The following is a 21,807-nucleotide window of genomic DNA, read 5'->3' as shown; positions in this document are numbered from 1 at the left end:
ATTGTTGGAGGAACTGTAGCTTCATACATGCTGCACAAACATGAGGGTCTTTGTGTTAAGAGCTTAGCTTAGCAGATAGACTTTACTGAGCAATGTCAGATTCATATGTGAACATAAAGACATGGAGTCTTCTCATTTGACACAAAGCATAAAAGCAAATAGGCATATTCATAATCAAAATGTGGTTTACTTTCCTGTACAAGGATTTCAAACTTCACCTTCTTAAAGTTTTTCAAGTACACTTGATAAGGCCATGCCTGCTTAGCTTCTCAGTGAGGTATTCACAGTAATGTTGACCACCTGAACCCAGACCACGGCAAAAGTGTATTGAGACCGAGACAAGACCAAGACTTTTACAAGTTGAGACCAGGACCAGACCAGCATGAGTCCCACATATGCACAGGCAATTTAGTGAAACTTCAGATAAACTACAAGTCCTTTATATCTGATACCTACCCTAGACAAACTAATAATGTGGTAGACAGAACTATAAAGACTCACAGACTCCAAAACTGATTCACAGAATGCAAAGATTGTTTGGGAAGCTCCCGGCTGTTTCCGGGCATCGCCAAAACAGTCAGAAGCTCACAAAGGCCATTAATTTAGAATAAAAGCAGACAGCCTGCCTCAACCCGACAGTCAGAGCGAGAGCCCAGATTGACTGGTTGGTTGGGGGCCAAAACAAGAGGTCTTCCATTTGCATTATTGACAAGAGGACTAACATTGTGAACATAGATAGTATATAAAGATTGTGATGCACTACTCCAAACCAGATGGGGTGTAGGACGTGAAATGAGACGTGCGGGGAAGTTCCCCACGTCGAGCAGCTGTGAGATTGTTAAGCCAGGGGGAAACGATTTCTCGCGTTTCACACTCAAACAAGGTCTTCAGGTTGATGCTCAGTGAATCATAATAGTGGTATGGTTTATGAATCAGTGTAGAATGCAGTAAAGGTTTGTTTCGAAAATAGCATATGCCACCTTTTTTTTTAATGAGAGATTTTAACAGAAACTTAACTGATATCATAGGAGGAATGGGATTCTCCAGCCACACAATTTTAACACACTTCAGGACACAACGATGATCAATTGTTACATAAGAACATGTAATCAACTTTAAAAAAAAACTATTTGCAGATGACACCCACCTCTATATAGCTGTTCATTTCATTGACCGAAGCCATCGATTACAGCTAAAGTTAATAATTACCAACTCAGCAACCCCACTCATCGTTAGCATAATGTTAACATTGTCCATCCATGCCCATTTTATCCAGACTGAAATATCTTATCTATTTGATGGATTGCCAAACTGCCTTTGTATATACACATTTGTGATCCCAAGAGGATGAATCCTTAGTAAGTAAAAATTTAAATCTGTCCAATAACAAGTTTTAATTTTTATTCTCTAATTGGCCATATACAGTATACTTCAAAAATTCGAAGTCTTATTTCATAATTTCATGGTTGTTTTACCAGCTTCTCTGGATATATTTCAACTGTTAAAACAGTCTGGTTAAAATGAATTATTCCAGCAGTTGCCGGGCAAAGTTACATTTTGTGTGTAAAAGGTTCTACTTGGATAAGGTTTATTATCCTCATTATTATTGTTCTACCTGCAAAGCAAACAGCCCTGACCACGAGGCAAGTCTTTTTAGCACAATGTAAAAACAGTCAAATCAAACAACGTCACTTCATAGCGTTAAGTTAATTCAATATGTTTTATTATTAATCCAGTAACCAGAGGAAATAGTAGAATGATACAAAAAACAAGGTAACAGTAACATTTCATTTCCACTGTATGCATTCTCTTTTTGCAATTTCCTACATCACATCCATATGACCATAATCATAAGCATCCATTCAGTTCTCCTCCAAACGTTCACAGATAAAAGTGAAATACATTTAGCAGTCCTTTTACAAAAGTACACAACAGACAAGTTGTTTGGAAATAAGCAATGACCTAGAGATATATTTACAAGTTTTTTTTAAGCCCAATTAAAAAAAAAAAGAGTAAACTCTGTGTAGACAACAACAGAAACATCTTAAAATAATGAGGTGCAAAAGGTTACAACAGCAGCAACTGCTTCAGTGATTGTAACTGATACAATAGATGAGTATTGCGCTCTTCATTTCACAAACTGTTGATTACCAAGATGGTAGCCCCTGGAGCATATGAATAAACCTTTAATTAATCAGTAATGTATGCACCATGTGTTCAGGCTTTGTTTACAGCTTGAAAAGATGAAATCCCACATTAAAGACACATAAAGGCCCCGGCTCTCCAACATGGAGAACTGTGAGAAAAGCATCTGGCTATTGTGAAACAAAAAAGAAATTCAACTGATAGGAGTTGTCTTTAAAGAAGGTGACCGTCTACTTATATTTGGGATAAAGTTAAGTAAAGGGGAAATGTAATTCATTCTTGAGAATGCGTAGCCATGAAGCTAATATTCATTTTTTAGGGTCACATTAATCTTTCATTGGCTACACAAGCCACATACGGTGGTTGAAAAAAATGTAATTGGACTATTAAACCAAGAAAAAGGTGAAGAGGCAATTTGCACAGTTTATGGTTTGGGGACTTGTGTATTAGACAATCTTACAGGCACTCAAAAACAACTGTGACTGCTGAGCGGACAAATCACATGGACCCCTTAGGGGCATCTTGGTGTAAGAGTCAAAACTGCAGAATCCCTTTCTGTACCTTTGCCGACGGAAATAAAAACAAACGGAAAAACAGTAAAAGCAAACCGACAGATACACACAAAAAAGACAAAAAAAAAAAGGCACCACAGAAAACGTGGTCTCAGTTCAAAGTTTGGTTGCAACTTCCGGAGCACTACACCTTCTGTACGGGCGGCTGTGCTGACCGCCGGCTTGACTTCATGCGGCTGCGTGCGTACACCCGTAGGAAAAGTGCCAAGAAAACCACGGCCATACCGAAACCGCCTACTACGGTGACAGCGTGACCGTAGAGGAAACAGGAGAGGAGGATGGCGATGGCCTGGCGTAGGGTCATGATGATGGTGAAGACCGCCGCTCCAAACTGGCTGATGGTGTAGAAGATGAAGAGCTGGCCGCACGCCGAGCACACCGACAGCAGCATGGCGTGGAAGGCAAACTCAGAGTGGCGCGACATGAACGCCACCGACTCAAAGAAGGCCCCTTGCTCCAGCAGAGAGCCCACGGTGAAGAGGCAGGAGAACAGGTTCACTCCGAACATCATCTGCACTGAGGACATCTTGTGCTTGAACAGGTTGTCCTGCCAGTTGGACGTGAAGCTGTCGAAGATGATGTAGCCCGCCAGAATGAGGATCCCGCTGAAGGTGGTGACGTTGGACGGGTGCTTGCCGGTGTCGCTGGACAACAGAAACATGCCGACGCCCAGGGAGATGAGAACGGCGGTGAGGTACTCCCAGTACTCGTAGCTCTTGTGGGACACCAGCTTACCCATGAGCATGACGGGGATGACCTTGGAGGCCTTGGCCAGCACCTGGGTGGGGAAGCTGATGTACTTGAGGGCCTCGTACTGGCACCAGCTGCTCATGATGTTGGAGAGCGAGGCGAAGGAGTACTTGAACATGGGCGCTCCGTGGCGAGGCTGCTTGAACATCATGCACCACAGGCCGGACACGGTAAGCGCTAGGATGCGGTTCATGAAGACCAAAAACTGAGAGTCCGTGAATTTCTCCCCCGGGTCTTCTGGGGTGGTGGTGCCGTACGAACGCGTCATCACCCGCTCCTGCAGCACTCCCCATGTCAGGTAAGAGATCTTAATAACAAACAAAAAACACATAAAAAAATTAATATTAAAAAAACTAGGCACTGTTGATTTTCTGTTTTTCTTTTTGAGCTTAGATTCATAAAAACCTTTTCTTACTTTTGGGTATTTCTGACATCATGAACTTAAAGAATATAATAGCTTTGGATTTATTTACAGTAAGCCCGTGTTAAAGGTGGAGTCAGCGACTGGAGATTGCTTTTCGTCAAAATCAACTTGTCAAAATCAATGAATATCTGCTCACGATCCGCTACCTGTCCATACTGTGTGTGTGCCAGTGTAAATACACAGCCTAGGCTATGTAAACAAACGGGTCCACCACAGCTATAGCAACATGCCTGTCTACAGAGCCTAGGCTGTGTATTAACACCGAATTTTCTTTTTTAACACACACACACACGCACGCGCACACACACGCACACGCACACGCACACACACACACGTATCAGATTGTGAGGAGATATTCACTGATTTTGAAAGAAAGCAATTTTGACAACAAACGTTCTCCAGAATTGCCGACTGCACCTTTACGCCATTTGAACCATGAGGGAATTGGTTATCGGTCGCTGTAATCAGTCCTTCTCTCCATACTGGCCGTGAAGCCATTCCTTAATGCAACAAACTACACTGTAAATTAAGTAGGTATCTTCATCCTGGTAGTCATTGGTTGGTTTATTGCCACTGTTACTATGCCCTGGCAACAAATCTACTATAAATATTAGGAGGTGCACAGCTCCGCAAGGAAGCAAACATAGTATGTGATGCTAAAAAGACCATAACTAAATAAGGACAGTGTTCCCCCCCCCCCAATTTCCTAAAAAGTATTCACATTAGGAAAGAGTTGTTCACGGCCAGTATGCAGAGGGGTAATGATTAGTGACCAATAACTCTTTCAACGCACATATGGCACGATATAGTAGTATAGGTGAAGGTGTTCAAAGTGTCCTAGTTATAACTCCAACAGACACTGAGCAACATCATCATTCATTTGGAGTTGGGTTTCTAAGCAACCGGATAGGTACGTCATTTGTACCATTGTTAATCTTAAGATATTAATTAGTGCTTAAAGTTCCGTCCTTAAATGTAAAGCACCAGTGTCTATTAACCTGCACCTCCCTCTATACAAACTTCATGAAAAGCTTCTCAAAATACCAAGTGAGCTTAGAGCAGCCCAAACTGTTGAATCAAATACACATAAAACAACCGTTCCTACAGCTGAGCAAATAGAAAACAACGTCACATGGTGGTTTTTATTGTTTGTATGATTATACTATAGGGATTAGAGCATAATTAGCTGTATGTATTCAGTGACTGTATTTTCTGGGAGGATCCCCACCTGAAGCCCAGCAGCACAGAAGATTAATTTGAGGATCTGCCGGATTGACGAGCCTGAATCTCCCTCGCTCCTGCTTGTAACCGGCACGTCATCCAACAGACCTGTTCGGGCCTCACTGCCAAACACGCAGGTCTTTATGAGAGGGTGGCAAATCCCGCTCCCTGAAATAAAGGGGAAAAACTAAATAATTAAAAAGGTGGAGTCTGTGATTATGGAGAACGATTATTGTCAAAATAAGTGAATATCTCCTCAAAATCCGCTGCCTGTCTGTACTGTGTGTATGCGCGCTGAAATATCCAATGTAAATACACAGCCTAGGCTCTGTAAACGGGCATGTTGCTATCTACGGTGGGCCACCATTTGTTCACATAACCGTTTACAGATCCTAGGCGGTAAATTAACACCAGATTTTCTTCAGCTCGCACACAGTACGGAGAGTTGCGTCAAAGAGATATTCACTGAATTTGACAAAAGGTGATTTTGACAACAATCGTTCTCCAGAATCGCTGACTCTACCTTCAACAGTGCATTTTGTAACAAAGAATATCAAGGTGAGGAAGGCACTGAACACCTGTTTTTTGTGCTTTCGCTGCCAAACATTTCCAAAATGTCGCTTTAATATTCAAAGTGCCCAAACCTGTTTCTAAGTAATTGGTGCGTTTGAAGTAGCTTATGAGGAGGTAGCCGGGGACGATGATGGTGGAGTATCCCAGAATGTTGACCAGGAAGCGGAACACCCAGACATCGTGCCAGCCGTCCAGCAGTGTCGAATCCTCTGCAGCCACGGTGGAAGGAAAGAGAAGCAACACAAGTGCAGGCCAAACCCTATGTGGAAATACAACATGGTATGCATACATCAGGCCACATTGTGAAGAACACATAACAGGATCAGCAGTATACAAACCTACAGTGACATACAAGTAAGGTATTTTTGTGTCGAGTGGGTGGATCGAAACAAGTGCTAGAGTGTAACCCAATATGATTTCAAACAGTAAGGCATTTAGTTAAAATCTTAACATCATCGACAACACACTAGATGCACTTCTTCCCATAACATCCGTACTAATGATGTGAAAATGTTAACACTTAAGATCTCTTGACCAATTTATTTCGCTCAAAATAAAAGCATAAGGGGGCGCCTTTAGCTCAGTTGGTAAGGCGTCCCCCCCATGGGCCTCGGCCAGCAGCAGACCCAGGTTCGATTCCAGCACGCGGTCGTTCTCTGCATGTCACTCCCCTCTCTGCCCCATTTCAACTCTGTCAATAAAGCATAAAAATGCCAAAAAAATATCTTAAAAAAGAAAGAAAAAAAAAGCATAAACTAAGCAGACAATACAAAAAGTTCACAACTAATTTGCTAGCTTTTCAGCTTCATTGCATAATATTTCCGTCCACATCAGACTCTATGGAAACAGACTAAAGCCTTTACTATCGATGTATTGATTCCTTGACAGGAGGATTCCTTAAAGTATTGTTTCTGTCCTAATTGGCCTTGCACCAATTATTATTTGAACACACAGGATCCTTCACTTCCCATAATGCAACTCGATTACATCTTTCACAAGACCCGTGCTCTCTTTCTTTCTAGATTCCCGTTTGTAATGAAAGACTTTATTAGTGTCCAGACAGTAGACGATGTAACACAGACTTATGACAACACTAGGGTTATTTACACAAAAAATCCCCTAGCTGACAGGCACTAAACTGGAAATGGACGCCAAACACAATGACTGTGTCATAATCAGTGAATATCTCTTCATGATCCCCTACCTTTTAGCTGCAGTACGTCCCCCTTTGTTTACACAACTAATTAACACCAGAATTTCTTTCAGCGGATCGTGAGGAGGTATTCACTGATTTTGACAGAAAGGGATTTCTCTAGAATCGCAGACCCCACCTTTAATTCAGCTCTGCTTTTTCCAAATGTTACTGGACATAACTATTTAAATTCTGATGTCATTGCAGAAGCAGTAGTTACACCAGGGCTGGTATATCATGCTGCGGGACTTAAGTATGAATTCAAAGAAAGCAAGCATAACCTGTCAAGCCATGTCAATTATAGCAGCAGTATCCGCATTCCCCACCCATACACCACAAGAACATTGTTACACCTGCAGTTGAACCATAGCTTCTTAACAAAGAAGGTGTGCGCTCCCTTGCTGTCGTGGCAGAGAGTGAGTATCCTCCTATGGCCTTGGTAGTGAGGCCGGAGCATCCATCCCTCCCTCCCTGCCTGGGGGCCTGTGAACACCGACTCACACAGAGCCTCTTTGTGTGATGACTGTGCCGCGGCCCGGCCAGCAAGTAGCCCACTGCAGCCAGACCTGGGCCCTGAACAAGCAGCTTATTACATGGGAGGAATGCACTGCACTGGCTGGAGAGGCCAACACACACACAAACACACACAGATAGAGAGAGAGAGCACTGCCAAACATGTACCTGGGAACAGAATGACTGTGTCTTTTGATTATATTTTAAACAACAGCTAATAGTATGGACAAAAATGGACAGGGCATGGCAGTCTCTTTTAAACGGAATAAGATGATAACAGCTTTGAAACTGATCCTTCCCAGCTCCTGGAGGGGAGTGGTCCGGATAAGTGAATATATTCACTGTAAAAACATCAGTGCGAAGGGATAAACCCAGACCAGTGTTGCACTAACATCTGTATCCCCTCAGATCATATGATCTACTCAGGAATGTGCCCCATGTTACCAGTTTCAAATGTTGTTATTGTATGTTATGATTACATACAGTATTTTGACAAGCGTTAAAAAAATATGCTTCCAAACATAGTGTTAACAGGGTTTCTACAGGGTTCAACAAGTTGAAGTCAAGACGTTTTGATATCAAGACTAAGACCTATTTCACATCCATACTGGCAAACAAGAGAGCAATGTAAGGTAATAGTAGTACCTGAATTTCTTTTCGAAGTAAATTAATTTGTTCACATTCAACATGAATTCTATGGCTCTATGTTGGTTATGTAGTTTGGTTAAAAGTCCAAACACATCATTACCCCATCAGCTACACATTTAAAAGCATGACTGAATCTGAACAACTCTATTAAATGTAAAGTGCAAACTTTCATGATACAAACAGATCTTAAGACATGTCAACGTCAAAGTGTTTAGAGTTGTTAAAGCCTTAGGTTTCAGATAATTGAATTTAAGATCTCATAATGCTTTAGAAAGAAATACAGTGTATTGTACTGTATGTATTTCACACTTCAGTTTCAAAGTAAATGCATAATGTGACTCCCTGCTATCATCTCATTAATAACTGAGTATTAGCCTACATGGTAATATTTGTTGGTGAACTTCTAAAGCCATTTGTTAGTAAGGGAACATCACAATATTGTTTCAACACCTTTCAGGTATCACACGTAAGGTAAACACTAAAGTATGGACATAAAAACATAAATAAACATTAAAAATAAATAAAAACTTGAGCCAGCAGGTTGTTTGCGGACTTCAAAAACGCTCTTACAGTCACTGTAACTACGAATAGCAGAACTCACAAGTAAATCGGTCAACAGTCATACAGTAAAAGCTCATATGTAACATAGATATATTTTTTTTCTTTCAGCTCCTCTTGGTGTGTGTCGTTACCTCCACATTTTCCTCCTCTGTCTGTGGCCCGACACCTGGCGCAGCTCTGCGGCCGACACACTCAAACGTCTCCGGGGTAACAGCGCATGAAGCCGCGGCGACCCACCAGGTAACGATGTTTTAAATGATTAGAGACTGTCTATCTTTCCGACTAGCCGCCGTCTAGCTATGGGAGTCTTCAACTTCTCCTCAATGGCCGATGTGTTCACTGGAGCAGGAAAGGCCACCTCCTCTTTACTCAACAGCAGACAGCGAGGGGCGCCCGCCCGGAGTTACCGCCCCTTGTCGGTGTGGAAGAGCAACTGCAGCGCAAAACAAATAATTTCTAATAAGCTTATACTACAACATCGACTGTATGAAAGACTATTTGGGCCAGGGATAAAAAAATAAATTTTGCCATAAACTGTTGGCTTACACTTTCCCAATCCTCTCCATGGTGCATCTCGTCTAGTGATGGTATTACTGACAATGCAGTCCAGTTATGTTGTTTCAAATGTTACTAAAAGCCACATGGTATTCTTATGAAATCAATCAGCAATGTATTTAATGTGTGGAGGTTTTCTATATTTTAAGATGAAATTCCATTGTGTTGCCATACTGAAATGCAACAACATTCCTTAAAAAACACATGGACTGGTGACGGCTCACTTCCCAGTCTTAAAAATATATTATTGTTTAACAATACCTGATTCTTTTAGAGAAGGAATAATGGAGAGTGAGACTGGCTTGGTTTGACATTCCACAACAGCTTTCTGTTTTTAACATAGCCTATGGCAACAGCAGCATGACCTGTACACCACATATAACACACAAATAGCACAGGCTCAATGAGGAAGTAGGTATAGTTTCATAACTCCATGTTCTAACTTTTGTCCACAGAGTTTGTTTTGTGTCTAGACCATAATATGCTTTGGTTATCAAAAACTGCTTATCAGGCCAAACGTAAATAAAATTATAAGGATTCTGGCCAATAGCCGAATATGAAATTGACTTAAACAGGATATTCTCTTTTCTGCAATGACTATTGTTCAACCTGTCTAGCTGTAGGTGTGCGTGTGCGTGTGCGTGTGTGTGTGTGTGTGCGCGTGTGTTGATAAGAGACAAAGCTGAGTGGAATTTCCAGACGTTCCACAGTCATTGTATTAGTTACCATCAGGAAGAAGCCACTTACACTACAGGAAAACAAGATGGTACACTTCACAGAAACTGCGGACGGGAAAGAAAGAAAAAGAACTGGAGTGTTTTCATGATAGAGCTTTGTCATGATGAAGTCTGTTCATTTCAGTTTACTATGTACAGAATACATTTACGAAAGGGCGTCTTTGCTGTAAAAATATGGCCAATTATGCAAATCACAATAGTAGTTTGCTGTACATGTATACTTAGTTTGAAGAAAATTACAGGTAAACTAAAAGGGCTCCTCAAATTTCCCAACCTCTCATTTCACTCAAACAGCATACACAATTCCAATTGCATCTTCTATCTCCGTTTGCGCGTAGGAAATATATTTTACGAAGCTCTTTCATAAAGTTGGACCCCGGAGCAGACGAAACAGGGGACCATGTCCCTTATGTTGACCAGATTTCATAAATACAGTATATCACTGGTAAACAAAGGTTAAAATGTCCCCCTAAAATTCCCTTTATCCTGGGAAAAAAGCCAAAATATGCAGTGAGTTTTCATTTTTTTTTTCATTTTATTAAAAAATAAACAAACGGCTTATATTACCTAGACAGGGCAGTGTAATTACACATCAAAGAACAGTAACAGCTTACTGCAGATTAAGGAGGAGATGAGATAAATAAAAATATCCATTTCACAACTTGAAGCAGCAAACGCAGAAACGTTAAAAAAAAAAAAAGACGAAGCTGCAGTTTGTTTGGTTTTCTAACAAATAAAGGGGACGGAATTAGTTAGACTTCATGAGATTGACCGTCTCTTTGGGATGCAGTGTTTTATATTTAGTAGGTGGCCAATTCACTGTTGTTCTACATTTGATTGCATAAAAACACGCGACAATACAAATGCATTCATAGCATCGACAAAGTTTGAGAAACTATGAAAGAAAACAATTTGTATGTCCCATTTCTAGCCATTACAACTAGGTTAATGTGGTAAAGAGGTAGAATATATTTTTTAATTTCATGGGTTTTTAACATGTTGATAGAAACTTTTTACTTTTGTTGCGTGCGAAGAGAAGCAAAGTAATCGAGCAAAGTACTCGGAAGCAGATTTTTTAAAATTAATATCAGTGTTCAGTTAAGCAGAAACACTCTTTTTCAGAGCAAAGTAGGATTTATAATGTACGCTTATTTGTCTAGATAATGGATAAATACAGATCAAATCAGAGTCACTACAAAGAGAGGCATATTTAAAGAAAACTTCAGCTCAAATGTTCTAGCTGCAGTGAGGCTCCAGACAGTTTCAAGATTGTCGTTCGGGCAAAAGACTCGGCTCAAAACTTCACACTGACCACCGACCTCCCGGAGATCTGGATGTCATCAAAAGGAAATAGAGCCAGAATCTGAAAGACGAAGAGACAGAGGTCAGTATTTGTGTACGTGTTTTACAGTCATGGAAGTGATTACTGTTTAACTCATATCCTTATAGTTCATGATAATGTGACATCGTGAAGAAACTTAAAGGATAAGGTGTTGTTTTACATTAATATTTTTTGTCAACCAATCCAATGGAAAACACCATCACTAGCAATTGGTTCATCCATCATACACTTTCTCACCTCTCTACTCTTTCTCTGGGCCATTTCTTTCTACCTAGCCCTTAAAGCTGGGGTATATGATTTCTGATCGGTCAAAGTTAACATGAGCTGACACTTTGACCAATCGGAGCGAGGCTCCGATTCTCTGTTCTTATTGGCTGTTGGGACTGGCCATTCACTTTGGCACGACGTTGTTGGTGTAGAGCGTGTCAGGGAGGGACCATAGGCGAGGGACCAAAGAGAACAAGTGGAGCAGTTGAGGTATTTGGATTCGAATCTCTATCCCAACTGCCATTTTCTACCCAAATCCTCCACCCCAGCTTTAAATCATCAAAAACAATCGCAAAATAAATGGTTTAATTTTCTTAAAAGCTGATTCTAAAATGAATTCTAATGTTTAGTAATTGTTAGTCAAACGTTACTAAATAGTGCATTTGTCTGGGACTATTTTCAGTTGCAGATGAATACACTTTAGATGTGAGTATTAATGGAAGCAGGTATGTTTATGTAGGGTTAACTCAAAATAACCTATAGTACCAATCAATGTTGACCATAATCAAATAATCAGGAGCATGTCACACAGTGCAGGTGTGTGTGGATTACCGGAAAACAATGGAGCTCCATGGGCCACAGAGGAATAAACTATGAAATATGTATGGTGGTGGTGGTGGTCCATCCGGGCTTGTTTCCACGGATAGACCTCTTAACCACTCCTGATGGTCACTTACGTCATCATTGCCGTCAGCCAGATCCAGTGCCGTCTCGTCCTCCATGTTTCTCAGCATGGTGTCGGCGCCGGCCTGGCAGAGGAGGTGGGCGATGGCGGCGTCCTGCCTGCCCACGGCCAGGTGCAGCGCCGTGCAGCCATTAAACATGGCCGCGTCCACGTTGGCGCCGCGGCCCAGCAGCAGCTTCACTGACGTCATGTCATGAAGCTCAACGGCCAGGTGGAGAGCTGTTTTGCCGCTGGTTCCTTCCTGCGGGGGTGGGGGAGGGGGGGAGTGGGAAAAAGATATAGTAATAAGAACAAAAACATAGTAGGAAAATACAATCAGCAATTCTGGAGAATGATTGTTGTCCAAAAAAAAAAAAAAAAAAAAAAAAAAATGAATGAATATCTTCTTGTGAGCTGCTGCCTGTCCATATGGTTGGTGCGCTGGAAAAAATGTCTTGTGTTAGTTAGTGCATAGCCTAGGCTCTGTAAACAGGAAAGAGTAAACAAAGGGTATGTAAATAAAGGGGGCCCACCATAGCTAGCAGCATGTCTGTTTACAGAGCATGGGCTGTGTATTTACACTGGATTTTATCAGTGCACACACAGTACTTACAGGTAGCGGATGGTGTGTGAGATATTCACTGATTTTGACGTAAAGGGACTTTGACAACAAGCGTTCTCCAAAATTACTGACTCAACCTTTAACTTAAATTATTGGGGTATTTTAATATTTTCTTTTTGTAACCAAGCAAGTTTTTCTTTTCATTTTGCATTCTGAAAGGTCATAATAAAACCACATAATAATAACGTAATAATGAAAGGCAGAGTGATATATTTGGTCAGTGACTTTAACTGAGAGGAATGTCTGGGGTAGTTTCGGGACTGACTGCCATGTTCCCTTCCATCATGAGAGAGTTTAGAGTGGTTGGCCCGGCCCAGCCTAATCATATCTCATATCTAATTATGTCTCCATGCAGGAAGCCCCAAGCTCAGCTCGTATCACTATCAGCAGTGCACAGGTGCAGCAGATTAATAGAAAGGAACACAACTTAAGGCAATAAACACAGTTTGAGAGGGATAAGTCAAGTGTGATTATACTGTACTTGACATTCCTGGATCAAATGAAGCATACTACAGGGCAACCACACTTTATTTAAACTACATTATATACAAACTGGAATGTCTTCTTATTCTCCCCTTCACTTCTTTACTTCAAAGTGTATATTGAGAGGGATAATCTTTGATGTGCAAATTACATTTTATAAGTGGAAGGTCAGAGCGAGTGTTAGCAGGTTTATAATTTTTAGCTAATTTAGAGAAGCTACGGGGAGTTTTCAGTTTTTGTTGATTTCTAGTGCACCTCTGGACAACAGCAGTAGTAATTTTACGACACCAGCGCCTAAGCGTGTACTGGCGGCGCGTGCATTTGTTTGAAGATGACGATGGTGAAGCAAAGTTTACTTTGATTAAGTACCCTTCGGGTAAACAGGATATTCCGATTTGCCTGTAAATCGTTTTGTACGTTCCCGGGACAAATCCGACCTGAGCAAAGGAATTAATAATAACTATATTAAAAAAATAATTATCATCACTGATGCTCTTGTTATCTGTTAAAGTTAAATTATGATAATCAGAGGAAAAATAAGACTGTTTAGCCCTGTTTTATACAATCTCTAATAATCCACCACATGACAGAATAAAGGAGTCATTTTCAGACTTACCTGGATATTCAGGTCTGCTCCCTTTATCACCAGGAGCTTCATAATCAGATGTTGCCTGTTCAGTGCAGCCAAGTGAAGACAAGCAAGACCTGCAAGAACACGCTGTTGTTTGAAATGTGGATCATTGGGGTTCATGTTGAGGTCAAACGTGGGTGAACAATGCATTGAACAAATGACTTGTTTTCAAAGATGATAGATGACATAGCTCAAAGACAGATTGTTTGCAAAACTGCCACATCTGTTCTACCTTTTCAACACTTGCCATTTCTTAAAGGTGCACTATGCAGTTTCAGGAGAGGGGGATTTGTTTACATTTGCAGAGCCTGCAGTTAGTTTCCAAATAAATGTTTCTATACATATAATTCTTAGTATTGAATAATTCTATCTTCGTAAATCAAAACTAAATTATTTTGGGGCACCTGGAACCAAAGGTAAGACTAGAATATGTTTGTAAACAAAACTGTGGGGCCCTGCTGCTTTAAACAACAAGAGCGAAACAGTAACTTTTCAGGTAACTTTCTAACTTCCAACAGTGCTCAACGTTTGTTTATTCAGTTATGAGAATATACCATAGAACATGCTCAATTCTCTTGACATATTTAAAGTTACATAGTGCACCTTTAACACACCTATTAGTTGGCAGTAGGCTGATAATCACAAAGATGATGCAAAGATATAATTATTGTAGGCTGATGAGGCCCCTCACCTCTCCAGTTCTGGGTTTCGAGCACCGGTGCCAGCTTGCTTGGGGAGATGTCTCTGGTCATCTCAGTGGCGCACTCTGTCTGTCCGTGCTGGCAGGCCACATGGAGCCCTGTGTTCCCATCCTGGTCCTGCAGCTCCAGACTGGCACCTTTCTCCACCAGGCCTTTCACCACATCCGTCAGGTTCAGGTAGGTCGCCAGGTGCAAAGGGCTCTGAGGATTTCAATTCAATATAATGCATCCATGATTCGTTAAGCAATGCATGCCAGATTTCTGTGTAACGATTAGTTGCTTTATGGATTGATTCATTGGTAAAAAGTCATAAAACAAGTAAAAAATATCAAACATTTACTAGTTGTAGTTCTTTAAAACATTAGAATTGACTACAATGTGAGAAGTTTTCGTTAGATTTATAACATTGTAAATTCAATATCTTTAGAATTTGGACATACACAAAGCAATAAATCTAAAAAAATGTTAATTAATTATTCCAGAATGAACATTCTAGTAAGTAGGAGCCTTGATAAAAACTATTTTTGTAGCCATTGTCCTAAAAGCCTGCCACTTCTGCATTTCCTAGGAAGCCTTAGAACAATCAGCAGAGGACAGGCCTGTACCTGTTGCATTCAGCTGTTGGCTATACTCCTGCATTTATAAATAAACCAACAGAGAACTTGTCCAACAGTGAAAGTGAGAGTTGCAGTTTTTTTAATCCAAAGTAAAACCATGGGTCATGTGGTTGCATTGCATTCTGGTCTATTGTGGTTGTAGAATTTGATCTACCGCTTGTCTATAATGGCTTTACCATCAGTGCTACTGAACTGCATCAATGCAACGCACAACAAAACTGCAAAAGTGGCACAAAAATGCATCATCATAGGCAGCATTTTACTCAGCAATGTGCACATCTGAAAACCTTAGGTGGTGAAGAAGAAATTCATCTCGGTAACGTCTCCAGATGGGAAGTCTTAGAATGACTAGAGAGAGGAAATTGGGCAACCAAAATGGCTAACTGAGTCACTGCATAAAGTGCTGAATCTTTACTTCAGATGTTTTTTTTCTTTTGACAGTTCTGCCAGTTTGCTCCGTGTTCACTTTTGTTTCTGCACTTGCCATACTCTGGGCCTGGCATCCTAACGCGCTGGAACCATTCCTCCTCCACCCACATCCACACAGCAAGGATAAAACCTCCACCAGCTCCCTGTGGTTGTATTTCTACAGGAGGTAGAGGAGGGGAGTTTCCATTCAAAGTCCCTTATGAGCTAACGCTAGAACCGCCCACATTGACGTCCCCGAGAGAGGGCCGATTGCAAATAAAGAGGAACAACGCTTCTCTGGAACGGCAGAGATATAAGAAATGCCACCGTTTCCACAATCTAGATACCGATTCAGAGGAAGTCAGTTTTTTTCAATCCACTAGAAGCTGCTTGTGTCATGCTGCACGTACCTGGTATAAATTATTTTGGATGTCCAGGACTTCTTTTGGGAACAGCTGTATCAACTGTTGAGCGATGAATTCTTCTTCGTGAATGATTGCTAAGTGCAGGATTCTACAGGAGTGGGCAAAGCAAAAATAGAAAAAGATCTTTATCAATTGTGCTTGCAAAAACGTACAGGCTTAATCTAAACTACATTGAGCAATCAGCAACCAAAAAAAGCATTTGAGCCGAGTAGCAGAAAAAAAAGACTGCATTTCAACAGTACACAGAAACTGTTGCCTCACAGTTTTTCCTCAGTATTCATCTCATGCGACTACTACCTCGAAATGTAACACTCAGTGGGCTGAATGGCAAGATTTAGCAGTCAGGATATTGAGTAATATAAAAAGTCTTGTATTTTTTTACAGCATGCTAGCTGTGAAAAAGGTCAAGTTAAATCCACCATCAGTTGGTGCATCTTTGTGGACTTTGGTTTAAAAAACTTAAAGCTAGTGACAACACAACAACAAAAAAAACACATAAACCTTAAAACTAAAGTGGGACATTGTAGCAAACAAAATATGTGCAAAAAGCAGAAAATGGAACCAAGCATGAGTACTTCATTTAGACCGATCTAGAGCAACGCACAGGCGGACTCCTCTGTAAGGGGATTTTAACGCATTTGAATGAAAGGTAAGATTCAAATTTCTTTAATGTCGGGCTGAAGCAGCACGAGGTGGTCGTTATATTGTGTCACTGCATGAACTGTGCGTTCTCAAAGATCTCACTGCAGTATAAATGTCATTGAAATATTCAGAGACAGACAGTGTGGGATCAAACATTCCCACAAAATCCCCCTGCAGACATTTTTATATTCAGCTTCCTGCTTCGAGCAAGTCAATGACCCATCTCCACTTATGCACAGCACTAGTTTTATCTTCACATGACAACATATTGATCAGTTTGGTGGTTCATTGTGATGATGTTTTTTTTCTTCTTTTTCTTATCTGCACTCTAAAACATGCAACTACTACATGAACCACTTATTCATTACCGATAGAATAAATGAATAATAGTGTATTATCTGACTGGTGTAAAACAATGGATGGCTTTTTACTTGTGCCTTTGAGCTTATTCATCAATAAAATCTTGCATCGTGTCACACTAAGAAACAATGATTTTTTCTTTATTATACAAATATTCAGGAAACTAACATTCTCACTCAGGAAATTTTCCTTAACAAAAAAGTATACTATGGGTTGGAATCAAAGGGTAGTTTTCTTTCTTTATTGTGTATACTGTTAACTAACTACCGTACAATACATTGCCAGTTCTCTCTGTGTAAGTGCTACAAACACAGAAGGGGAGAGGAAACATAAGCCTGACAGGAAGAAAATAAGGAACTGGACATAAAGTATAGCTATGCATCATTATCCAGCTACACAGAATATCTTTGGTTTTTGGACAAAACACGCAATTCTAGAGCCCAGTTAGTTACCTCTGTTTTTTTTCAACCATTAAAATGATATATTCTTACCTACACCTGTGTGTAGTTTACATATGCTTTTATTTATTAAAATAAATAAAAAAAGATAAAACTAGAAAAAGCTGAAGGAAATCTTTAAAATACATGTGACCAATGGAATTTATCCCATTGGAAAACATTGGTATAAGTCTGCTGATAAGAGTTTCCCAGTATGTACCGGTAATTGAATCAGTTTTTGTCCCAAAAGCAAAGTCATCACTGACTGATCTAACTGTCTCTATATTAATGGCTCTGCCTCTCCACCAACTATTCAACTATGTGAGCAAACTTCTTTAGTGTGAAAGGGACTTCCTGGTTTGAGTAAGACTTGAATGAATAAGATCTAAAACATCCCACGGGGGGGAAAAAGAAAAAAAATGTTTGCATGATTCTCTCTCAAACTAAGCTGCAGTGTAGACGTGTGTTTCAGGTGTTTTTTCTCTCTCTCTCTCTCCCCCCCCCTCCCAGGTATCTATAGTTAGGGTGTGAGAATGAAACCATTTGGCCCCAACAACCGGCGAGCGGAAATGAAAAGAGGTCGCTGAGACACAACAACACTTCTACAACTGCTGTGACTACGTCAATCGCTGGCTCACACACTGCTGTAGGCATTAGCGGGCTCTGGCTTTTCACGTCAAAACAGTCTGCTGACATAGAAACGCACAAGGTGAGTAGGTCACACGAGAAGGTCTGCATGGCAATGGACTGTTTAGGCTGTGGTGGGTGTATGTGTGTGTGTGTGTGTGTGTGTAGGCTGTGGTGTTTGAATTGTGTGCATAAAAAGCTGCAGCAACTCCATTGACTTAAACAGAGAAATTAGCATCAAGTTGCAAGTTAGCAGACACACAGTGACATTTATTTAGATGTCTGGTATGCTTAGGGAAAAACAAAAGAAGACAGACAGAGGTGGGTGAGTGAGTGTATGGTGGGATCCACCAATCAAAACATGCACACTGTCCCGTCCTGATCAACAAGTTTCTTGGATCATAAGCCCAATGTTTGCTGCCGCCTCACTCACAGCATGTGCTTTGTCTGAGCTGCATGGGGAAGTCCAGGCCTCTCTGTTTCACTTCTGTTTTTGTGACGCCTCGCAGGAGTCCGTCCATCCACATTCATGACAAGGACAAAGTTCATTTAATTTAAAAAAAAGTGTGCACTATCACACTGCTTTGAAATCCCCTTCAAACCCAGTATCATGAGGAAGGCTGTGACTGGGCTTTAAAACACAATGGGCCAGTTTCACAGACATGGATTAAGCCTAGTCCTGGACTAAATGGAATTTTGAATGGAGATTGTCCATTGAAAGTACAATTTAGTCCAGAACTAGGCTTAATCCATGTCTGCGAAACCGGCCCAATGTGATTTACAGACTCCATAGACTTCCATTTGTGGGTGTTTGAAGTTCATCCTCTTCAGGGAAATATAAAAAAGTATTTACCATCTGTTTGCACAATCAGCACTGAGCTAAAACTATTACTCAATTCATTGGTTAGTCGAGCAACAGAACATTTAGAGACAAACTGCAAAAAACTGAATAATAGATTCTGATTGTAGCTTCTCAAATTTGAATCTGCTTTTCTATCAGTGTAAATAGAATATTGTTGGGTTTTGGAGTTTTGTCAGAACATCATTTGAACTAGTGTACCCTTGTACTTTGGAAACTATAGATGGGGCATGTTTCACAACTTTTTTCTGACATGTTATAGACCAGTCCAATTAATCTACAGTTCAAATAATTGTTAGTTGCAGAAACACTAACCACCAGAGTTGCTGGTGTTGAAAGAAAAGTTATTAGCTTAGGGCTTAGGCTATTGCTGTCTGACACTGAAAACAATGTAATTAATAAATAAATGAAACATCACCTGTGTCAGACAGTGTTGAAAACAAATAGCATAACCTAGATCTTAATTATGCCTTTTCCAACTTCTTCATGACATAAGAAAATATAAGGCCCATTGGAGGAAAAGGTTGGAAACCCAGACAAGCTTAAATACAAGGGACAGTGTACACAGTGTATTTGCACAAAAATCCCCTCACCAATAGTCTATGCAACAGTGGGCCTTTTCAGGTCATTTCAGCAAAATACTCGGAGATAGAAAAGGTTTGCTTATGAGAAACTGAGAAGATATATTAAAAAAAAAAATTAAAAAAAAAACATACGTGTCTCCATCTTCAGTGATAGTTGTGAGTAAGTTCTCGTCCTGGTCAGACAGTTCAGCGATTTGTGCTTTCTCCTCCGCGGCGCCAGAGAGCGAGCAGCCACCTACTATGTCCGAAAGACTCTCCACTGTGATGGACGAGGAGCCGTAGGCGGAGTCCAGGCGCTCCTCACCGGCGGAGAACTTGTCCCTCGGCCCGCTGAAGTCGGCGCTCGGCTCCCGGGGCTCCTCCGACTTCAGTATGGAGCGGTACGAGTCAATGCCTGAGTCTGTGCGGTTATCCTCCAGCAAGTCATCTTTCCTACAGTCGTCGCTCGCCATGGTGTTGGTGGCCTCGCTGGGTTTCCCCCCCAACCTCCTTCCCCCAGGGTTTAAGGGCTACTAGCGGGTGATGTGACCGGACTACGGGGGTACGGCTCGGTCATACCAGGCCTCGTGAAAACGGGTTAAAAACAAAAATGAGGCGAAGCGGCCGCTCGTCGTCTACATATCCGGTAGCAGCGTGAGCTCCAGGCGGAGGGCAGAAGAGCAATGAAAGGCGATAAGGGGAAGAGCTGACATGTGAAAGGCGAAGCCGTGCATGTCACGCTGGGGGAATCCCCATGCGCGTGAACGAACAAACACACAAAACTTCAACTGGAAGAAAAAATGTCAAGGTCTCGTGGTTGAAGTATCAGCGGAAATGCCGCAATTTTCAAAATAAAACTGTATGAGTGTTTTTGGAATGATCCTTTATTTTAAAAAAAAAGTATTTATGTTTGCATGTCTCTCTCTCTCTCTCTCTCTCTCTCTTCGTTTCAATGAAGTTTATTAATTTAATTTGGATGTCAAATCACCATGTTGGGAACTTTTAATTTATTTAGAGTATGAATATTAACAGGTAGGCCTACTTAAAATATGTTTGAGTTTAGGGCCAACCATTATAGTCTCAGAGTTATTAGGGGGCCAAGCCCGAGCAGGAGCTGGGACCGCGTTTTTTTTAATTGAGGATTTTTCATTATTATTCATTTGATTTTTTGTCACCTTTTCACAAAACAACCTACAAATACAAAATAAATGACACAGACATGGTGAATGGAGAAGGGTTCTGGTAAAGCAAAATAGAGGATCAACCAACTACAAGACAGAAAAGGAATACAAATAAAATTAAACAGTTCACAGAGCAGTTAGCACACATTCAACAATTAGATTTAACCCTAGTATCATGTTGATATTTTTAAAATGATGGTTCCAGTAGGCTATTTGTAGACCACATTTAGCCAAACAAAATAATTTTAAAGAATTAATCAATTGGTTAGGAAACCCAAGTGAACAATTTCCAGTCAACTACGAGTATTTCCAGGTAACTTGGCATTTTAATGTACTCAAGACTGTACGGAAATGCCTTGAGAATTTATGTTCCTGACATTTTTGTAACTCAAGTGTTATGCTATGTGATACAAGCCCAATTATCAAGTCTTATTAATTTGTTCACCAAAGTAACACAATAGTTTGTGGTTACACTATACAATCAGTAAACTGTATTCTTCAATGACACACACAAGTTTTATTTAGTAAAGTAAAAAACCGGAAGTTATTCTCTTTGGTTGCAGACTTGTGCAGTAGTTGTTGCATGAAACAAGCACTATTATTCAAGGGATTTTTGACCTTTTTCTCAGAAGCTGCAAAACCTGAATTGGGTTTACATAAATCTTGTCCCATATGACTTTGACAGCGACACTAAATAATAATTAGTTCTGCAATGTGTGCTATATGTAGGCCACTCGTCGTGTTTATGCACTGCAATGTCCATTTGCACTTTGACATACTACAATATTATGTAACTCCACAATATGAATACTTTTGAAAATAGACTGGCATTAACAGTATCATTCCATTGATAAAACTCAAACAATAATTTCATTTATCCCGAGGGACTTTACTTTCTATTTGTCCTGAGGTTTCGAATACATGAAAAGAAGATACATGTATGCAGTGTTTTAAGTGGCATTTCTTGACCTTCTAAAAGTTCAGGAATAAACGCAGCTTTCATTTCTTGTTTCCTTTAACAATCAAGGAAATGCTTGTTGTGGTTTGGCCGTCAGAGGGCTCACTTACACACAGATACTGCTCTCTG

General features: G+C 40.6%; 2 protein-coding genes across 2 annotated transcripts; both read right to left on the bottom strand.

Annotated features, from left to right (window-relative positions):
- Positions 1–1,735: 1,735 nt before the first annotated feature.
- Positions 1,736–8,925, bottom strand: slc35b2 (solute carrier family 35 member B2). The gene is made up of 4 exons (XM_080047637.1): positions 8,731–8,925; positions 5,757–5,944; positions 5,120–5,280; positions 1,736–3,774 (listed from the first exon to the last, which is right to left on the bottom strand). Exons 1-4 carry the CDS (start codon positions 8,736–8,738, stop codon positions 2,842–2,844), a joined length of 1,290 nt encoding a protein of 429 aa, XP_079903763.1. The 5' UTR covers positions 8,739–8,925; the 3' UTR covers positions 1,736–2,841.
- Positions 8,926–10,424: 1,499 nt separating this feature from the next.
- nfkbie (nuclear factor of kappa light polypeptide gene enhancer in B-cells inhibitor, epsilon) lies at positions 10,425–20,288 on the bottom strand. Its single transcript, XM_080048413.1, has 6 exons — positions 19,693–20,288; positions 16,037–16,139; positions 14,592–14,802; positions 13,886–13,974; positions 12,178–12,426; positions 10,425–11,254 (listed from the first exon to the last, which is right to left on the bottom strand). Exons 1-6 carry the CDS (start codon positions 20,010–20,012, stop codon positions 11,186–11,188), a joined length of 1,041 nt encoding a protein of 346 aa, XP_079904539.1. The 5' UTR covers positions 20,013–20,288; the 3' UTR covers positions 10,425–11,185.
- Between the last annotated feature and the right edge of the window lie 1,519 nt (positions 20,289–21,807).

This window comes from Ammodytes marinus, assembly GCF_949987685.1.
Source record: "Ammodytes marinus genome assembly, chromosome: 19".
NCBI classification, from domain to species: domain Eukaryota; kingdom Metazoa; phylum Chordata; class Actinopteri; order Uranoscopiformes; family Ammodytidae; genus Ammodytes; species Ammodytes marinus.
Note: the sequence above shows the minus strand (reverse complement) of the source record. Positions and strands in the feature narration are given on the sequence as shown.